Raw genomic sequence first — 19,645 nt, forward strand, 5'->3', positions numbered from 1 at the left:
TAAGCGTTCCCTATTTCCATGGTCAGAAAGAGTGCTTCTAGAGGGGTGTAATGCTGGTGGCTCTCACCCTGTGCTCTTTGATTAACCTCTCGCTGCCCATGCTGGGCAGACTGCGGTTCTCACGGGCCAGTTCAGCCTGACACTCCTGCACCGAAGCCATCAGACGACTCTTCTCCAGCTCCACCTTCAGATGCAGCAGGTGAGAGGGAATCTCTGTTTGGACATCCTGCAGAAAAAAGTGTGGTGGGGGCAATTCAAGTGGGTTTCCTCATACTTTTAAGCTATAATTTACAGTCAAGTCAAATTTTTTAAAAACTCTTTTTGATCAAGTTAAAGCCACTTTTTTAATGTTTCATAATTCTTTTTTAACTTTTAAACTTTAAAAATTATAATTTGTGAACCCCTTCAAGCATGAAAAGCCCATATTAGCAACCCATTTATGTCCCGTTTTGTTCTATTCTATTCTATTTAGAACTTGACTGCTGAACTACAGTTGAAACTTTTTCAACAGAAACAGGCACCAGTCAAAACATATTTACTTAAAAGAAAATAACTTAAATGTTTGGCAGTGTCTGAATACTCCAGATGAAATACAACCCCAATTCCGGAAAAGTTGGGACGTTTTTTAAATTTTAATAAAATGAAAACTAAAGGAATTTCAAATCACATGAGCCAATATTTTATTCACAATAGAACATAGATAACGTAGCAAATGTTTAAACTGAGAAATTTTACACTTTTATCCACTTAATTAGTTCATTTAAAATTTAATGCCTGCTACAGGTCTCAAAAAAGTTGGCACGGGGGCAACAAATGGCTAAAAAAGCAAGCAGTTTTGAAAAGATTCAGCTGGGAGAACATCTAGTGATTAATTAAGTTAATTGATATCAGGTCTGTAACATGATTAGCTATAAAAGCTTTGTCTTAGAGAAGCAGAGTCTCTCAGAAGTAAAGATGGGCAGAGGCTCTCCAATCTGTGAAAGACTGCGTAAAAAAATTGTGGAAAACTTTAAAAACAATGTTCCTCAACGTCAAATTGCAAAGGCTTTGCAAATCTCATCATCTACAGTGCATAACATCATCAAAAGATTCGGAGAAACTGGAGAAATCTCTGTGCGTAAGGGACAAGGCAGGAGACCTTTATTGGATGCCCGTGGTCTTCGGGCTCTCAGACGACACTGCATCACTCATCGGCATGATTGTGTCAATGACATTACTAAATGGGCCCAGGAATACTTCCAGAAACCACTGTCGGTAAACACAATCTGCCGTGCCATCAGCAGATGCCAACTAAAGCTCTATCATGCGAAAAGGAAGTCATATGTGAACATGGTCCAGAAGCGCCGTCGTGTCCTGTGGGCCAAGGCTCATTCAAAATGGACTATTTCAAAGTGGAATAGTGTTTTATGGTCAGACGAGTCCAAATTTGACATTCTTGTTGGAAATCACGGACGCCGTGTCCTCCGGGCTAAAGAGGAGGGAGACCTTCCAGCATGTTATCAGCGTTCAGTTCAAAAGCCAGCATCTCTGATGGTATGGGGGTGCATAAGTGCATACGGTATGGGCAGCTTGCATGTTTTGGAAGGCTCTGTGAATGCTGAAAGGTATATAAAGGTTTTAGAGCAACATATGCTTCCCTCCAAACAACGTCTATTTCAGGGAAGGCCTTGTTTATTTCAGCAGGACAATGCAAAACCACATACTGCAGCTATAACAACAGCATGGCTTCGTCGTAGAAGAGTCCGGGTGCTAACCTGGCCTGCCTGCAGTCCAGATCTTTCACCTATAGAGAACATTTGGCGCATCATTAAACGAAAAATACGTCAAAGACGACCACGAACTCTTTAGCAGCTGGAAATCTATATAAGGCAAGAATGGGACCAAATTCCAACAGCAAAACTCCAGCAACTCATAGCCTCAATGCCCAGACGTCTTCAAACTGTTTTGAAAAGAAAAGGAGATGCTACACCATGGTAAACATGCCCCGTCCCAACTATTTTGAGACCTGTAGCAGAAATCAAAATTGAAATGAGCTCATTTTGTGCATAAAATTGTAAACTTTCTCAGTTTAAACAATTGCTATGTTATCTATGTTCTATTGTGAATAAAATACTGGCTCATGTGATTTGAAAGTCTTTTAGTTTTCATTTTATTAAAATTTAAAAAACGTCCCAACTTTTCCGGAATTCGGGTTGTAACAGAATATACTGTAGTGCAATTGCACCTTTTATTATTTTATTATTTATTTATTACTTAATGTTTGAATTAGATTCAAATGTCCTGTTGAGGTTTTTATTCATTTTTATTATTATATATTAATAATATATGTAAATGTTTTTCTGTAACAGATACTGTTCGGTCACAGAAATATTTACTTAAAAAAAATTATATATATATATATATATATATATATACACAGTTAAATAATAAAAATGATAAATGGAAAAATAAATATAATAAAAAATATATATTTTATTATAATAAATAATAATAATATATAATATAATAATAATTTATATCAGCAAGTTTTAAAATGCTATAGAGACAGTTGGTTTTGTGTGGTGAGACTATGTTCTCTGACCTTCCACTGTTTGTGCAGTTTCCTGACTGTTTCCTGCAGATTCTGCTGTTCTTGCTCTGGTAGTATATCTGTGAGTTCATCGCAGGCTTTCAGAAAGGCATTGAGGACTCTCTGATCCAGCTGCTCAAAGAACTCCTACAGGACATTCAATAGATATGTTATGAAATCATGTCAGCTTTCAAATTTCAATGAACTTATTTCCATCTGGAGATGAAATAAAGTTCAAACTCTGCTTTCGGCCTATTTGAAAGCACTAGAATAGACGGTCGGGTTTCATTTCTCACAGTGTGCTTTTTCAGAAGGTCCTCTGGGTTTCCTCTCTCAGTCATGGAGCTGCGAGCTATTTTCAGAACCTTCTCTAGCTCCACACGAGACTCCTCAAATCTCTTCATCAGGCTGCTGTTCGCCTCCACATGCCTCTTCCATTCTGTGGTTTCTTTAACCATGCCCTTTTTGAGATAAAACATACAGTACATGTACAGTCCAGACCAAAAGTTTGGACACACCTTCTCATTCAAAGAGTTTTCTTTATTTTCATGACTATGAAAATTGTAGAGTCACACTGAAGGCATCAAGGGCTATTTGACCAAGAAGGAGAGTGATGGGGTGCTGCGCCAGATGACCTGGCCTCCACAGTCACCGGACCTGAACCCAATCCAGATGGTTTAGGGGTAAGCTGGACCGCAGACAGAAGGCAAAAGGGCCAACAAGTGCTAAGCATCTCTCGGGGAACTCCTTCAAGACTGTTGGAAGACCATTTCAGGTGACTACCTCTTGAAGCTCATCAAGAGAATGCCAAGAGTGTGCAGAGCAGTAATCAAAGCAAAAGGTGGCTACTTTGAAGAACCTACAATATGACATATTTTCAGTTGTTTCACACTTTTTTGTTATGTATATAATTCCATATATAATTCCACATGTGTCAATTCATAGTTTTGATGCCTTCAGTGTGAATCTACAATTTTCATAGTTATGAAAATAAAGAAAACTCTTTGAATGAGAAGGTGTGTCCAAACATTTGGTCTGTACTGTATGTCTGAAGTTTCAGAAGAGATCTCAAACTGTGCTCAGATTTTTGCAATCAATAGTCATAGATTTAAACAATAAACATTTCTCAGTCTCATTCTTGCATATAAGACCTGATGTTGTAGGTCCCACCTGTGAAGAGGCCTGGAGCTCGGTGATTCTCCTCTCTAGCAGTGACGTGTCCAGGTGTTTTAGGTTCTTACTGCTGTCCAGTGACTTCAGAATGATCTGATGGTTTTTGTCAATCACTGACAGACACTTTTTACAGCTCTGCTGATAGGTCACCAGCTCCTGATTATGGTATAAACAGAGAAAATACAAAAAAGAGGAGCTGTCAAAATCTTAAAAAGCCGGTCAACACTAAGTTGGATGCAAATAAAGGACACAAAATATATATATATATATATAAAAAATGTATCATTATCTGAATAAACTGTTTGATATGAGAGTCAGTGCTGCTAAACTAAAACTACAATATTCCCATGTAACAGTTGGGCAAAATATTTTATTTTTTATTTAAACCAAACAGTTTTAACCAGTATCATGTTAGCATCAATGAATTAGTTTTAATTTTTTTATTCTTTGTCTTTAATTTAGTATTATACATTTTGTATTTATATTAATTTTTGTCATTTTTATAAGTTTTTTTTCATCTGAATTTTTATTCCAGCTTTTGTTAATTAGTACATCTAGTTAATGTTGCCTTATCAACCAGCTGAAATAAAATACATTTATCTTTTTTTAATATTTTAATTTAGTTAACAGTAATGTTTCTGTTTCTGGTTTTAGTTAACTATAATAACCCTGGTTTTAACTGCTCCTTTACTTTATCGAATGATATATTACTTGCAGATAATTTATAAATGTAAATCTTGCTATTTATTTTTTAATTGGGAGTAGGGATGTGCAAGTAGAATCATAACACTAAAAGCTTGCTGTCACATAACCCATAGTCCTTTAGTCACCTGACACTTCTGCTTGAAGTCTCCTGGAGCCTCGGAGTCAAGGGAGGAAGTGATGCGGCTCACCTTCTCCAGCGAATGGTAGAAGCCAGTGATATGTTTCTCCATTTCCTCTAACGGTGGCAGCATGGTCTGGGAGTCCCTCAGCAGAGGCAGAGCTCTTTCTCTGATCTGAATAAGACATCGAGGCCATAATGTGAGATGGTGGGATAATGCTCTAATGTGGAAGTGCATGAGGGAAAATACAGGCCTGGCACCTTGCTGATCTCATCCTTGATGTTTGTCATGGTAGCCAGCATCCGAGCGATCTCTTCCTCTGTGAGGTCTTTGGTCAGCTGCTGTGCGTTACGTGTGGCTGTCTTGTACGCCGCCTCCATGGATGGCACTTTGTGCTTGATGTCCTACAGGAAATTAGTTGACATTTGCATAATCTCCATAAACTCTAATACTGTTTTTAAAGTTTCTGGCCAGTGTATTTGGAAGCATTAAATTGTTTAAAAATGAGAGTAAGATATTTAAAGTGTGACAAAAGATTTCTATTCCAAATAAAGCTGCTCTTTTGAATTTTCAACTCATCACAGGATCCTGAAAAAAAAAAACTGATTTCTGAAAGATCATGTTACAGTGAAGACAGGAGGAATTTATTTTACATTTGAAAATATAGTACGAAAGGGAATGGCTATTTTAAATAAAAATAATATTTCACTATTTTTTCGTATTTTTCATCAAATGAACGCAGCCTTGATGAGTACAAGAGGCTTTTTTTCTGAACCGACTCCAAACTTTTGAACTGTAGTCTGATTGATAACTCGGTCAACACACAGTCAGCTGCTCAAAATGACAAATTTTGTTGACAGGTTTTATCACTTTAGAGTGGTAGACGCTGCAATCGACCAATCAGAATCAAGTATTCCGGAGCACCAGCTATGTAAACTCTGATTACCTCAATGTCTTGTAGATGTGTCCGTATGTTCAGAAATGAAACTTGAACTGGAGTCTTCATCCTCTCGTTAGCCGAGTCAATAAATGCTTTTAAAGCTTCAATCCCATCATCATAATCTTTTCTCAGCTTCTCCACTTCATCTGCTCTTGCATACTAAGAAAAAAAAAATCATCATGTTATGATTACATTACATTATTTCAGCAAATGAAAATAGTCATGAAAAACTAAATTATGCATGTGTTGGGTGAAAGAAACCTTGACTTGAGAGATAAAAACGAAATGCTTGGCGTCTTACATGTTTGACTTTGACAAACAGCTCTCTCCATCGGCCGTTGAGAAGCAGCAACTGCTGTTTCAGTTCTCGAGACACGGTCTCATCGCACGTCTCAATCAAGAAGTTTCCAGCATCATTCATGTCCATGTGCTGCTGAATCCAGTGTGGAAGATTCCGGAAAAACTCCTGCAGAAGAATTCAAGCTCTTTATACACAACAGATTTCATTCCACAGCATTTCATGTGAAAGCCACACACTTTTTCCACGCACCCGTTTGTCGCTCTCTGACTGGTTGAGCATCTTCTCGGCGTCCTCCAGCCAGGCCTGCAGGCTGGCCACTGTGCAGCTGTATTTCTCCCAGTTGCAGATCACTTCCTCCAGCATGCTGCGGACGCTGCGCACCTCCACTGACAGGTTCTTCCACTGCGCTGTCGCATCGCTCAGAAACTTATTCACGCCTTCTACCTCCTCAGCTGAAGGCAAATCACATTATGATTAACACCGCAAACATTTCCCAGTGTGATTTATGAGTTGCACACAAATAAATCCAGGACAGTGCCCACTGTTGTGGATTACAGTATCAGCTACTGAGGATACACGGGGCAACTTCTTGAGCAATTTCGCTTTGGGGAGTTTCACATTGAGAATGGAGAGCAAATGTCTGTCTGAATACTCGAAAAGTTGCCCTGTGTATCGTCAGCCTAAGTGAACTGACAGGAAGGGTTAGTAGAAGTGAAATCAATGTATTGTGATGTTACACACGTCAATCAAGATCAACCACATGATCTAAATAGTCACTATGTTAGAGAGTACTCTGGTTCCTCTAAACTCACCTCTCTTGGGGATTTTACTGCCTAGAATATGAAATAGATAAACCACATTACTACACTCAATATGGTGTGATATGTAGTCAGGTAAACATATTAATAAAACCCATGTCCAGGTCATGTTTCTTGCCATTTTACAAAATAATCAAAATAAAAAAATCTATTTTGCAATGATATTCTCTTTTAATTGATTTCAAAATAATTTTTGGGGGCAGGTTTTTTTGCCACATTATTTTTATTATATTAAAACACATTTACCCCCACTTATTTAATAAAAATAAAAAAATCGGAATTTAAAATAAATGTTTTCTATGTGAATATATTTTGAAATGTAATTTATTTCTGTGATGGAAAGCTGAGTTTTCATCATTATTACTCCAGTCTTCAGAGTCACATGATTCTTTAGAAATTATTCTAATTTTGTGTATTTATTTACTTTTTTTCTATATAAATTCAAAAGTTCAAAAAAAATCTTTAAAAAAGAAATAATAAAAATAAGTCTTATCGACCCTGATCTTTCAGTAGTGTATATTCATAATACAATAATATATATATATATATATATGTATATATATATATATATATATATATATATATATATTAAGATTGATACATCATCTGCATAAATAAGCTCTCTATTGATGTATAGATGCCTTGAAAATAAAGTTGAATCTAATCTAATCTAATCTAATTTAATCTAATCTAATGATTTTTGGCATAAAATAAAAATCTATTCATTTTAACCCATACAATGTATTTTTGGCTATTGCAACAAACAAACCCCAGCGAATTAAGACTGGTTTTGTGCTCCAGGTTCACACACACACACACATATCTATATATACCTTGTCCAGATGGTGAAAAAATGTTACATGATTTCTATGATTCTAAAAAGCTTCATGAATCTCCAGCCTCAGAAGAAAAATGGCTGAAAGTGAGATGTATCTTACCTGAATCCCCAGATTTCAAGTAGGAGTCTGCAGCTTGTTTCAGAGTCTGAAACGTGGTTTCATACTGCTCGAAGAACTTATGGCCTTCGATGAACGCCTGTGTGTAAAAGAGGACAGTAATGGGAAGATGTTTCATGATATGTCAGCTGAATCATTTTTATAAAGCAGATTAAAAGAGTTTATTAAATACGCTGGAGGACGTACAATATAATTTTGCAGAAGAAGCTCCACTGAGTCCCGTCGGCCGTATTTAATGATCCAGGATTTGAGCTTTGACTCGGCCAGCATGAGAAATGCCATGAGACGATACTTCATCTCCCAGAACTCAAACTTAATCAGATGGACGTGAGATGATGTGGACACGAAATGAAACCTGTGCAAACATTAAATATTAGTAATATAACAGTAAACTATGGGATTTTGAGTCTTTAGTTTCCATAATTGCTGTATATAAAGTTAACATTAAAGTTAACAAAAAAAAAATGTTGCTGGTCTTATTGTGCATGATTCATTAAAATATTGTTTTCTTCAAAATGCAATAATCTCTGAAAAGACTTTCTTTTCTTTGGACGTAACCATGGCCACATGTGTCAGAAAATTTGTATTAAAAAAATCTTGTACAGTTTTTTTGAAACAAATGCCGTTTCATGTTGTCTTTAAACAGTTAAATGAAACTTAAAGTCATCAGATTTAACCTTTCTGCCATGTCCTGAAGCTGCTCTGATGGAACCGGGACGCCGTTTACCGATCGGTCTCTGTGAATCTGTTGAAATGTCTGTCTGTGTCCCTCCAAATTCTTCAAAACCTCCTGCACAGAAAGCACAGACATTGTTTTTCATTTTAGCTGCACAGTGATTGAAGCAAGATCCTTAAGAGAGAAAAAAGTCCCTGCATCTACCATGTGCTGTTCTAGTTTTCTGTGGATGATGTTGGCCGTCTCTTCATGGGCCTGTTGAATGGGAATGTCTTCTCTCAGGGAAAGTTCTGCCCGATGCAGCCAGGCTCCAATCACTCCCAGAGGCCCCGGCAAAGACTTATCCAGATGGATGTGCCAGTCTAAGAGCTGCGCAAGCCACACAAAAGCATCGCAAATATGAAAAGGAGAGATCTGCTTTGAAAGCTGTTCAATGTCTGTGAGGTCCCTTCAAACTGTCAAGTGTCTGGCCAGATTGCAGTGTCCGCTCTGTGGACATCTCTGGTCCTTTAAACAAAACCGTCTCTGTGTGCCTGTCCTCTTTTCTCAGTAATGAACCCTGTATCCACGGTCAGTGCTCTAATTCACACTTCATTACAGCTAATGACAACCAGAGAAGCACAGCAGAAAGGTTCAGAGTTGAACTCTGAAGTAAAAAAAAAATTTGGTACACAAAATATATCAGTTAATATTTACAGTCTCCAGCTTAAATTAAAACATCAATATGATTAAATTAGACATAGCTTAAGCCTAGTCACTGATTAAAATGCATGTCTAGGCTGTTTTCCCTGAAAAAATCGTACTCATCTTAAAATATGTCAGTTCCATTGTTTTGTCTGAAGATGCTCACCAAAAGTGTTATTTTCCTAAGGTATGTTTATAAAAACTACTTTTATGTCTATTACTTAAACTACTTAAACTAAGAAAAGCATGATACTACAATATTTCCTCAAATGGTGTTATAATACAACCCTAGTGAACAAACACTTGAAGGCACGTACCCTGACAGACACGTGATCCCAGGCCTGTTTGACCATGGCCTGGTCCACGGACAGTTTGCCGTCCTTGTGCACCGGCTGCAAGAGAGACTCGATCTGTTTCTTTCTCATCTCATACTGCACACGGTAACTCTTAAAAGCCTGCAGTCAAAAAAGAAGGATGGAGGAGAAATAAATACATCTGACCTTATAGCAAACTCAAAACTCTTTTCAAATACAAGAGTTTAGCCAATCATGACAGAGCTCAATTGCAAACTGAAGTCTTAAAAGCAGCAAAAACAGCCTGTTTAATTCTCGTGTTCACCTGATATTTGTCGGTGAGACTCTCTTCAGATCCCTGTGCATGCAGTAAATCTCTCTCTAGCTGATCCAGCCAGATCTTCACATCCCTCAGCACCTTGCGTTCCTCTCGCTGTACACATCAGACAGAAAGAAACAACGATTAATCTCTCGTTTAGCAGGCATTCAGCAAGAAACCCTTATAACAAGAACCCACAGAAGGTAACACAGCAGTGTGAAACAATGAAAACTAGGAGAGAGTCCAAAGAAGAGTACAGATCATAATGCGGAGCTGTTATGACCCTATGAGTTATTATACACATACCTCAAGCAATAGCTCAATATCTTGTGGATCATACTGTCCAGGAGAGCAAAGACACATCAAGAGATGCAAACATAACACAGTCAAGACGTTAGCAAGATAAAAGCCAGAAAGAGAGGAAACACACAGAGAGTATCCACCACCGACAGACCATTCTCAGCAAACAGTGACATCTGTGTGTTATAACTGTCTGCAGAACGTATTACTCACTTCATTAAAAAATACTGATCTTATTTAGTAGATTTAAACAAAATTTTAAACAATTATTTTTAGTATGAAATATTTGCTTTTCGTTAGTCAGTGTACTGTACATGTGCTTATTTTCTGTTTTACTTTGAGAATTTTAAAAAAGGATAAAATTATAAAGAATAAAAATAAATATATTGAATTAAAAACAGTTCTATTTTTTTTATAAAAATATTATGCTTCCACTATGTAATTTTTAAAATGTTTATATTAAGTATGCTGATACATATGCAAATGTCCCTTTTCATACACTTTTTGTTCTTATGCTGTGACATATATCAAATAAATAAAATGTTTGTTTTTTTAATTGTCAAAAATGTGTGTCTAGTGATGCTTTCTGACTAAAACTTAAAATAAAAATGTTTTGAAATGTTTGCACCTATCTTTTTAACCCCAAACCATTTTGAATGTAACTTGGTTTTCTCAAAACATGTTCTGAATGAGCAGTGTCTTGGGTTATTAATGTTATTCACAGTTATACTGTATAATTTACTAATAATTATTCCAAGAATTCATATGATCAATTATCAATTGTATTTTATATTCTATTATAAGCATATGTATGTTCACGTAATTTAATAAGTTACTATGATAGGGTTTAAATCATGTTTCCTACACTTTACCAGCACATATACCATTGTTTCTTGAGAATGTCCCATTCACTAAATGAACCTCATGCTGGTGAGACGTAATCAGCTCTTACCTGTAGAGCTGGGATAGAGAGAGCGAATGTAGGAATGGAACGAACCAGCTACGAACACGCACAGCGAATGACACAGACAGAGAGACAGAGTGAGCACACAGAGCAATGCATTATGGGTGTGAGTCTAGAGGAAAATGATTCCTTGAATGGATTCCACATTGTGATGGACTACAGTAATGTTAGTGACTGATGAAGAAGCTCTACAGCAATGACTGCAGTAAATAACAACAGCAAGCGGCTAGTGTATTTTTAGCTCATACATGAGCAGAAGCACTAAAGCGTACCTCCTCTTGCTGTCCATCTGTCTCGGACTGCTGGGGATCTGGGTAGTGCTTCAGGAACTGAGCTACGTATGTCATTATGGATTTCTCATCAGGCTTGTCCACATCCACATCTGCAATGAAGACAAAACCATTCTGCTGTTTTAGTTTGAGTTTTACTGTGCATCATCAGGTGACTGCCATATAAGACGATCCACTGACTTGAAGAGTCCAATGAGGCTTTTTATAGCCTCTTCAAAGGGCCTCTTAAAAGATCACATCATGATGTCATGCTAGTCTGTGATCTGGCCTGATGTCATGCTTGAATAGCAGCATGACCTACATAAGAAACTATAAGAGCGTCTGTTTGTAACGAGGCCTGATAATGGAGCATGCCCAGTATAATGAAGCAGTGTCTATTCACATCAAACTCAAAATCAATGAGTGGCTCTTCAAACCACAATAGATCATTGACTGAATCTACATTATTATCCACACAACATTAGTATTGGTGCCACACTCATGTTATCAGATGGTTATACCATATGCTATACTATACTATATAATACAATACTATACTCTACTATACTATGCTATTATTATTATTATATTACAGTTAATTAAACATTTTTATTTTTAATTTAATTAAGTTTAAGTAATTTTGTTCTGTATGTTAATATAGCTACATGTTTGTTTTTGTCAGTTTTAGTTTTAGTTATTTTAGTACATCAAATAAATGAAAATAAGAAATGTTGAATTGGCAACCATCTGAAATAAAAAAATGTATTATTTTATTTTTGGTTAATTTTTTATTTAAAATAACAAGTTTTTATGGTTTTAGTTTTAGTTAAATAACCCTCTATATATAATTGTACTGAATGAGTCCTACATTAATATACCATGGTATCCAAGATCATTTAAAAGAATGGCATTATATTACCATTTTACATGACTAAAAAGGTATTCCTATAGATCCATTATCAAAAAACATGGTGATACCACAGTGATGTTTTGTAAGTTGACATTGTAAGTTGTAAGCTGTTCATCTCAAAAGAAACTGGAGAGATTTTGGAGTAAAATAAGTCACATCAGTACCTTCAGGATCTAGTAAACGTGGTATTCCCAGTTCATTTTCTGCCACACTGAAGGCCTCTTCCAAGTTCTCACGATTACTTCTTTTTCTCACGATGTCCATGTCCACGAGATCTGGCCGAATGGCATGAATTACAGAATGGAAGGCCACACCACTGCGCCAACTCGGTCCGAAGTCTTTAACTTCAATCCCAAGACTCCTTAAAAGAGATTAAATAATGACTCTTAGGGGCCTTATTGATACACTGCGCCTGTTTTTATACACAATTCAATATCCATTTCAAATGATCCATTTAAACCCTCAAAAGAGATCGTATTTATCTCAAACATTCTCCTTCAGTTGACATAATACTTGGTTGACATACTTGGTCGCTGTGCTTTGGACCCATCTGAGCAGGGCTTTTTTGGCGCTCCCCTGAAACTTTGTCATCACTTTGCGTTTCATAGGTGGGCTTCCCGTCTCCGAGCTGGCCATGCTGTCCACCGAAGACGCACTGCTAGATAAAGCCTGAAGGGCTGGAAGATTACTGGTCAACTCCTCAATCTGCAAACGTTTGTGAGGGTAGACCCTTAAAACTCAGGTAAACACAGACATATGGCAATGTTCCAGATCCTTTCACCATAACTGGCAAACATTACCTGAAAATAGAGGATAATGGTCCATGTCAGCCCCAAGACAATGGACGGGCGTCCATCAGCAATGTCAGTGGCGTTGATATTGACTAGTTTGATCTGGAAAATAAATATTTTGCATGTTAGAAAGTCCTAAATGGCTAAATCATTTGAAAATATCAATGTGACACACATATTATCTACAGATCTGAGGTCAGTGCGAACAGGCCAGTCTAAACTGCTGATGAATCATGCAGAATAACACCAAGAACATGCGTAAAGAAAGTAAACCGGTTCCATTTTGATTTCATGTCGACTTAAAAAAAAATTAAGTAGCCAGACATATTCACTTCTTAGGGAATAAGCAAATATGAATGCACGAGTATATGAGGAACATGTGAGTGAAGAGGAAAAAACAAAATGTATGGTCAACCAGTCATGGACATCAAAAGAGATGCTTTAGAGAAACAAGCTTTCTAAAAATTATTGCAGCTCTTTCAGCCAGTAGCAGCTACAGCAGAGATCAGTAAATCATGGAGTAGCTCGCTGCTTATGGTATGCATCATCAAACGCAGATGTTTGTGAGAACTGTGACTAGGAGAAGTACTGACCAGAGACCCTCGGTACACAAAGACAAGACATGATAAGGACAGAGTTAGAGGACAGATTTTTGAATCGTGAATCGCCGATCTTGGACAGTAATCGATTCAAAATGCTAAGAATCGAATGAATCCCGATTTCTATAGCGATTCAATGCTTTCAAAATGTATGCACATTAAATTACTACACGCATGAATTAATGGAGACCTTGAAGAGTGTTCGTGAATCGTGCCTCTTATCTGTCCTTCACGCGCTCCACTTTTTACCGACTGAGACTGTCACAGGATTGCGCTCGCAGCTGACGTGTGATCTATAGGACTCGTGAAGTGGTTTTATACTTTTCTGTAGTTTGTCAATGCCTCTCTGCATCTTTCCGACGGAGTGAGTTACCGGAGCCGTCGACAGCTGTATTTATTGCATGGACGGAGCAGAAATGTAAGTGTCTAAATCATATGCACAGTTCCATTGAATGATATATGTGTTTAAACAATGCGGATGTACCGAATATACGAAGGAAACTTTTAAAATTAACCACAGCATTAACAACGACCTTGAAATAAGAGCACGAGATTTATCTGATAATATGCATGAAAGTAGCGTTTGTTTCATTAGCAAACAGACATCTGGCACGTTTTCTCTCAGAATCATTCGCTGATGGAGAAAGGTTAAATAGAGATGAAGACGTTTTCACACTGAAAGAGAAGCGATCTCGCTCTCATAGACGTACCAGGCTATATCTGCAGCTAAACTGAATAAAAGCAGAATGAACTGATGAAACTAAAAAATACCCACAAACAATTTATGAATGATGCAGTGCTAATTGACATTTATTACAGTCCAGAAACTATAAAGTATATTTTCTACCTTATTCTGTGCAGAAAATTTAAATAATTGCTAATTAAATGTAGCCTAGTATATAAAACAATCATAAAATTGCCATTAGGAAAAAAATATCGATTACAAATGATTGATTATTGTCCAGCAGTGTATTTGATTTATTACAGCTAATTAAAAGTAATTAAAAAAGAAGATAATTCCTTGTAAAAAATAAATAATAATAATTATTATTATTATTATTATTATTATTATATAGGCTACATACATAAAATGATTGTATTTGACATTTCTGTCACTTCTGAAATTATGGCTACGCCCCTGGTGTGACAAAATGTTAGCTTATACATAATATTCTTTAAGCTCTTTTTTAAAAACTTGGCTTACATACATTTTTACGTATGCCATGTCACATCATTAAACTATCATTTAACAATGGACAAAAGTTTTTTTTTTTTATAACCTATGGTTCTCTAACCATAAATGCTACTGTAATTTGCCCCCTGACTAAGCATTTAAAGAATTTAGTAGAAGCATTTAAATAATCCCATGAATGCACTTAAAGAATGCAGAATCGAATCGTTATAATCGAATTGAATCGAATTTAATTGTGAATCGAATCGAATTGAATCGTTCTAAATTTGCAAAAATCGTTCTTGAATCGAATCAAAAACCTATGAATCGTAATCGAATCGAATCGCTGCCTTGCCAAAGATTCACAGCCCTACAGACGCTGGAATGGGACAGACTGTATGAACATATTCAATGATCAGATAGGACTGCAGATATGCCTCGATCATTCCTACTATACAGTCAGATATTTTTTATACTTTTACTTAGCAAGTATGCATTAAATTGATCCAGTTAAGAAATGTATAATGACACAAATGATTTCTTTTTTCAAATAAATGCTGTTCTTTTGAACTTTCTATTCATCAAAGAATAAGGAAAAAAAATATTTATCTTGGTTTCCACACAAATATTAAGCAGCACAACAATTTTCAACATTGATAATCAGAAATGTTTCTCGATCATCTCTGGAGATCATGTAACACTGAAGACTGGAGGAATTCTGCTCTGCATCAAAGGAATAATTTGGAGTACAATATATATTTTACAATAGATTAAAATTGAATACAGTTATTTTAAATTGTAATAATATTTCACATATTACTTCAGTATTTTTATCAAATAAATGCACCTTTGTTAAGGATAAAAAAAAATATTAAATATAAATAAATAATAAATAATTAAATAATTAAAAAATAAATAAAAAAAGTTTAAAATGTAACTTTTTAAATAAAATATATATTAAATATAAAAAAATACATTATTGTAACTGACAGTCAATTAATCTTTTTCTTCCATATCATGTCTTGTTTAAAAATCCCTATTTTGTGGAAGCAGCATCATGTTTGGTCAGAAAACAAGAGTATAATCGATGGATTTAATGGATTCTGTGATGTTTGTGCTATTGGTTTGCTGCAGTCATAATTGGTCAATTTACACAAATCAGTTTAATATATCAAAAGATGGAAAAATATTAAGTTAATTTGAAAGTTCATGTAAACTATCTTTCAATTCCTCAGTGAGCAAAGACTAACTTTAGCTTTAATTTCTATCCTGTTCATTTCTTGTCCTTCCCTGATCTTTACCAGAGCATAGTATAACAGTCTGGTATACCCTGTTCTAGAAATACTTCTTTAAATTATAGCACAAGTATATTTATTTTTAAAAGCTTAAAAGGTGCTGCAAAAGAGGAATGACCTAGCTTGGAGTGTTATACAGAATACCAGCGATTATTAAGACAGATGAGCAGTTCAGTGAGACAGATGAGTGATCCTGAAGTCGCCTACCTTCCTTCCCTCCAGGAACTTAAGAGCTGTGCCTATGTTGGACACCCAGTGGATCCTTCTGAGTTGGCGACCCTGTTCGCATGGCTGCAAGGAAATACAAAATGTTTATGAAAGGAAGCAGGACCTATCATCTTGGCATTAAACAGGCTTTGTCACTGAAGATGCACTGCAGCTGCTGCTGTGCTCAATGAAGAGGCTTCACAAAGTGATAATCTACAGATATTGCATCGCAGAAACACTTACTAATCTCTGTCCAGACAGCACTTCTAACAGAGCCAGCAGTTTCACCCCATCCTTGATGTCCTCAAAGAGGTCGCTGATTTCAAAAGGAGGTTTGTGCTGGAAAAGGACAAAAAGAAGAGGATCAAATAAACTGGGAACTTAATAAACCCTTATAGTGTTTTGGTTATAAATGTGTTGCATGCTTCTGCTTTTGTGCTTCTCTGACTAATTTCTACTCTGAAGAAAATACTCTTTCATAGTTTGGAATACATAAAGTATAACAAGTTTACTGCAGATGTTGCTTTTGCCTTCTCACATCACACTTCAACCAGAAGTGCCACGCAGCATTCAAACTTGCGATCACAGAAAGACTAGAACTGCAATCTGTGTGGGCAGATGAAACTCCAACAAAAATAAACTGTAAATGCAAATGTATTTTTCATGTTGAAGCAGTGGAATATTCAGAGGGAAATACAAATGCTTTTTTATATGAATATGTGGATCGTTCAGTTTTATGTCAGCACATTTTTTTAAAAGAACTTATTACTTTTATTCAACAAGAATGTATTAAACTGACAATAAAGACATTTATTATGTAACAAATAATTTCTATGTTGTTTGAACTTTCTTTTTATCATATAATACATGTTTCCGCAAAAATATTAAGTGGAACAACTATTTGAATGATAATGAGAAATGATTGTTCAAATCAGCATATTAGAATGATTTCTGTGTCACTGAAGACTGGAGTAATGATGCTGAAAATTCAGCTGCGCATCACAGGAATAAATTGCATTTTGAAATATACCGAAATATTATATCATATTATTTATAATATGATATAATTTATCAAATAAATGCAGCCTTAGTGAGCATAAGATCTCACCCAGACGTATTATACTATAGTACTACAATCTGACACCTGCATCATTGTACTGTCTTATATTTTTATGAAATATAACTAGAATACAGTATATATGATGCAGGTCTGAGTTTAGTTTGAAAATCTCAGTTCAGCTGCTTCTGTACAAACATCCCAAAAAAACGCAAATGTGCTTTAGAATTTTAAAGGAAATGGACACAATAGGAAAAGATAACAGATCTACCAGAGGTCAAACCAAAACAGACAATCATGTGCAAACACATTTGCTTTGGTCATGCTGACTAAATGATAAAATAATAAAGGAAGCAAGAAATGTAAATCTAGATTAAAACAAAACAAAAATAGAGCAAGACAGACAGGCCAACCAGCGCACACACAGACTGCAATGAAATCTGGAAGAACAGCAGGCATCTGCAGACTCATGAAGCATTACATAACATATTCTGCAGCTCAGTTAGTATGTAGTGAGCGTGTGCTGTCTATATGGACGCTACCTCACTGCAGTGGACCCACTGGCTGCAAACATTACTCAGATTCTTCAATCATTCATAGTCGTGTTTTGCAGCAGATTGTGTGGAACAAACGCTCCTCAGTGCAATCTGTGCTGACTGGAATACTTAAACCCACTATTTGTGTCAGATTATCCTCTCTTTGTGAGCTGCAAAATGCCCCGTCACCAAAGCAACTAATCATGCATAATGAGGAGAGAGGGAGGAGCAAATACACTCACAACATCTCACTACAGCTCTGCTTCAGAACCATGTTATGCATGGGGGTCATTGTACAAAACCACGTGACTTTAACAATGAATAGCTGATGTCATCCTTTACTATGTCCCAGTGGCGTAACTTTGCTTTGAAAAGTTGTGGGGACACCTCGCAACTCCTTTTTGCTGCTTTTTTATTTAAAAACCTAATTTCCTTGGAGACTGGATTTTTTCCTTTAGAGTTGGAAAAACTTAATTTTGGCTTTTCAAAAATGCATCGATGTACAGTACCAGGGGCGGTGCCAGAGAAATTTGAAGGCAGGTGCTGAGGGGGTGCTAGATCATCATTGACAGGGGGAGCGGGGTAATTCAGGGCTCCAGACTCATTCTTCCCACTGGACGCTCTTTTGCAACTAACTTTCTCAGGTGGTTGCACGAGAATTTTTTATTTTATTTTTATTTTTTTAACAATATGCTTTTATTCAGTGCATGCTGATGAATTATATATATATATATATATATATATATATATATATATATATATATATATATATATATATATATATATGAATAATAAAATAAATATAAGGAAAACTCTATTTTTTCTAATTTTCTTTATTGTTGTAGTCCATATGAAAAGGTGCATTTCTATTAAAGGCACGTCGACATGCGTAAGGAGTCAAATGTTTTTATTTTTATTTTATTATTATTAGATCATGAATAATTATTTGTTGATCTTATTTTCCCTTTAATACATACCTTCTGCAAGATATTTATCAATTAATACTTTCAAAAAGTGGTAGGGACAATATTGACCCTAGCAAAACCAGGTGGGGACATGTCCCACCTGTCCCACGCACAAATTACGCCTATGATATGTGCTAACACATCAACAAAAGTATGGTGAATTCATTCAATTTTCAATTGCTTTCTCTTTCCACTTCTTTAAGACGGTGTCTTTTTGGCCGGTCCCAAAAACTGTGCTTCTTCACATTTTTGGTTAAGAAAAAAGGCTACTCTTATGTCTTTTTTATGTACATTCATATTTTTCCATTTAGACTGACGTAATATGAGTAGAGTATAACCTTCTAAAAACAATGTTTAAAGCTCATCTGGAAAGCTTACTGAACAATTTGCAAGACAGATTCACCAAGAGGAAAAGTAGATACGAACTAAAAGGTACTGAGGTTTTTACAAAACCCAGGTTCGAATCGGCTGTAAAGGAAAAATGTGTCACAATTAAAGGAGTCAGTAAAACATAGTACTGCGGAGGACTTCCGGTGGTAATCCGAAGCGTATGGCCGCATAATCCCGCACTCCCGCTCGGTCGGAGTTTATTCCCCAATTTGAATATTTGTAAGACTTAATTTTTTAATAATCAGTGATGGAAGGGGAAAAGTACAGGAAAGGCAAAGGAAAGCAGTTTGGGAAGGCGGAGAAGGGTGAAAAAATAACGACGGAGGGTGTCATGGTCGAGGAACAAGGAGAGAGTGATGGCGCACGTGGACAAAATGCCAAATCAACAGCGGTGGATATGGAAGTTAATTTCGCCGCCATCCGCACAGATATAAAGATGATGTCAACGGAGATGAAGACTGAACTGAGCAACTTTCGAGATAGAATCAGAGACGACTTGAAAAAGGAGCTAGCGGACATTCGAGAGGAAATCCATCAGAAGCTTAACGAGGTCGCAACCGATCTAAAAACCACTACTGACAGAGTGAGTGAGGCCGAGGCTCGGATAGCCGAAACTGAAGAGTGGTCCGTGGACTTTA

At 36.3% G+C, this 19,645-nt stretch overlaps 1 protein-coding gene across 1 annotated transcript in view; it reads right to left on the minus strand.

Moving 5' to 3' along the window:
* LOC132111319 (nesprin-1-like) overlaps positions 1–19,645 on the minus strand; it is a 117,974-nt gene that overhangs the window by 78,724 nt on the left and 19,605 nt on the right. The window contains exons 3-25 of the mRNA XM_059518510.1: positions 16,303–16,398; positions 16,060–16,143; positions 12,797–12,889; positions 12,523–12,701; positions 12,161–12,357; positions 11,090–11,199; positions 10,806–10,853; positions 9,860–9,892; positions 9,560–9,667; positions 9,259–9,396; positions 8,462–8,626; positions 8,259–8,371; positions 7,768–7,936; positions 7,564–7,660; positions 6,057–6,259; positions 5,808–5,972; positions 5,513–5,665; positions 4,827–4,970; positions 4,573–4,740; positions 3,740–3,898; positions 2,866–3,030; positions 2,582–2,716; positions 68–226 (exon numbers count right to left, since the gene is read on the minus strand). Coding sequence (XP_059374493.1) covers positions 68–226; positions 2,582–2,716; positions 2,866–3,030; positions 3,740–3,898; positions 4,573–4,740; positions 4,827–4,970; positions 5,513–5,665; positions 5,808–5,972; positions 6,057–6,259; positions 7,564–7,660; positions 7,768–7,936; positions 8,259–8,371; positions 8,462–8,626; positions 9,259–9,396; positions 9,560–9,667; positions 9,860–9,892; positions 10,806–10,853; positions 11,090–11,199; positions 12,161–12,357; positions 12,523–12,701; positions 12,797–12,889; positions 16,060–16,143; positions 16,303–16,398 — 3,081 coding nt within the window. The remainder of the gene's footprint in view (positions 1–67; positions 227–2,581; positions 2,717–2,865; positions 3,031–3,739; positions 3,899–4,572; positions 4,741–4,826; positions 4,971–5,512; positions 5,666–5,807; positions 5,973–6,056; positions 6,260–7,563; positions 7,661–7,767; positions 7,937–8,258; positions 8,372–8,461; positions 8,627–9,258; positions 9,397–9,559; positions 9,668–9,859; positions 9,893–10,805; positions 10,854–11,089; positions 11,200–12,160; positions 12,358–12,522; positions 12,702–12,796; positions 12,890–16,059; positions 16,144–16,302; positions 16,399–19,645) is intronic.

This window comes from Carassius carassius, chromosome 31 (genome assembly GCF_963082965.1).
Source record: "Carassius carassius chromosome 31, fCarCar2.1, whole genome shotgun sequence".
In the NCBI taxonomy this organism is placed as follows: Eukaryota; Metazoa; Chordata; class Actinopteri; order Cypriniformes; family Cyprinidae; genus Carassius; species Carassius carassius.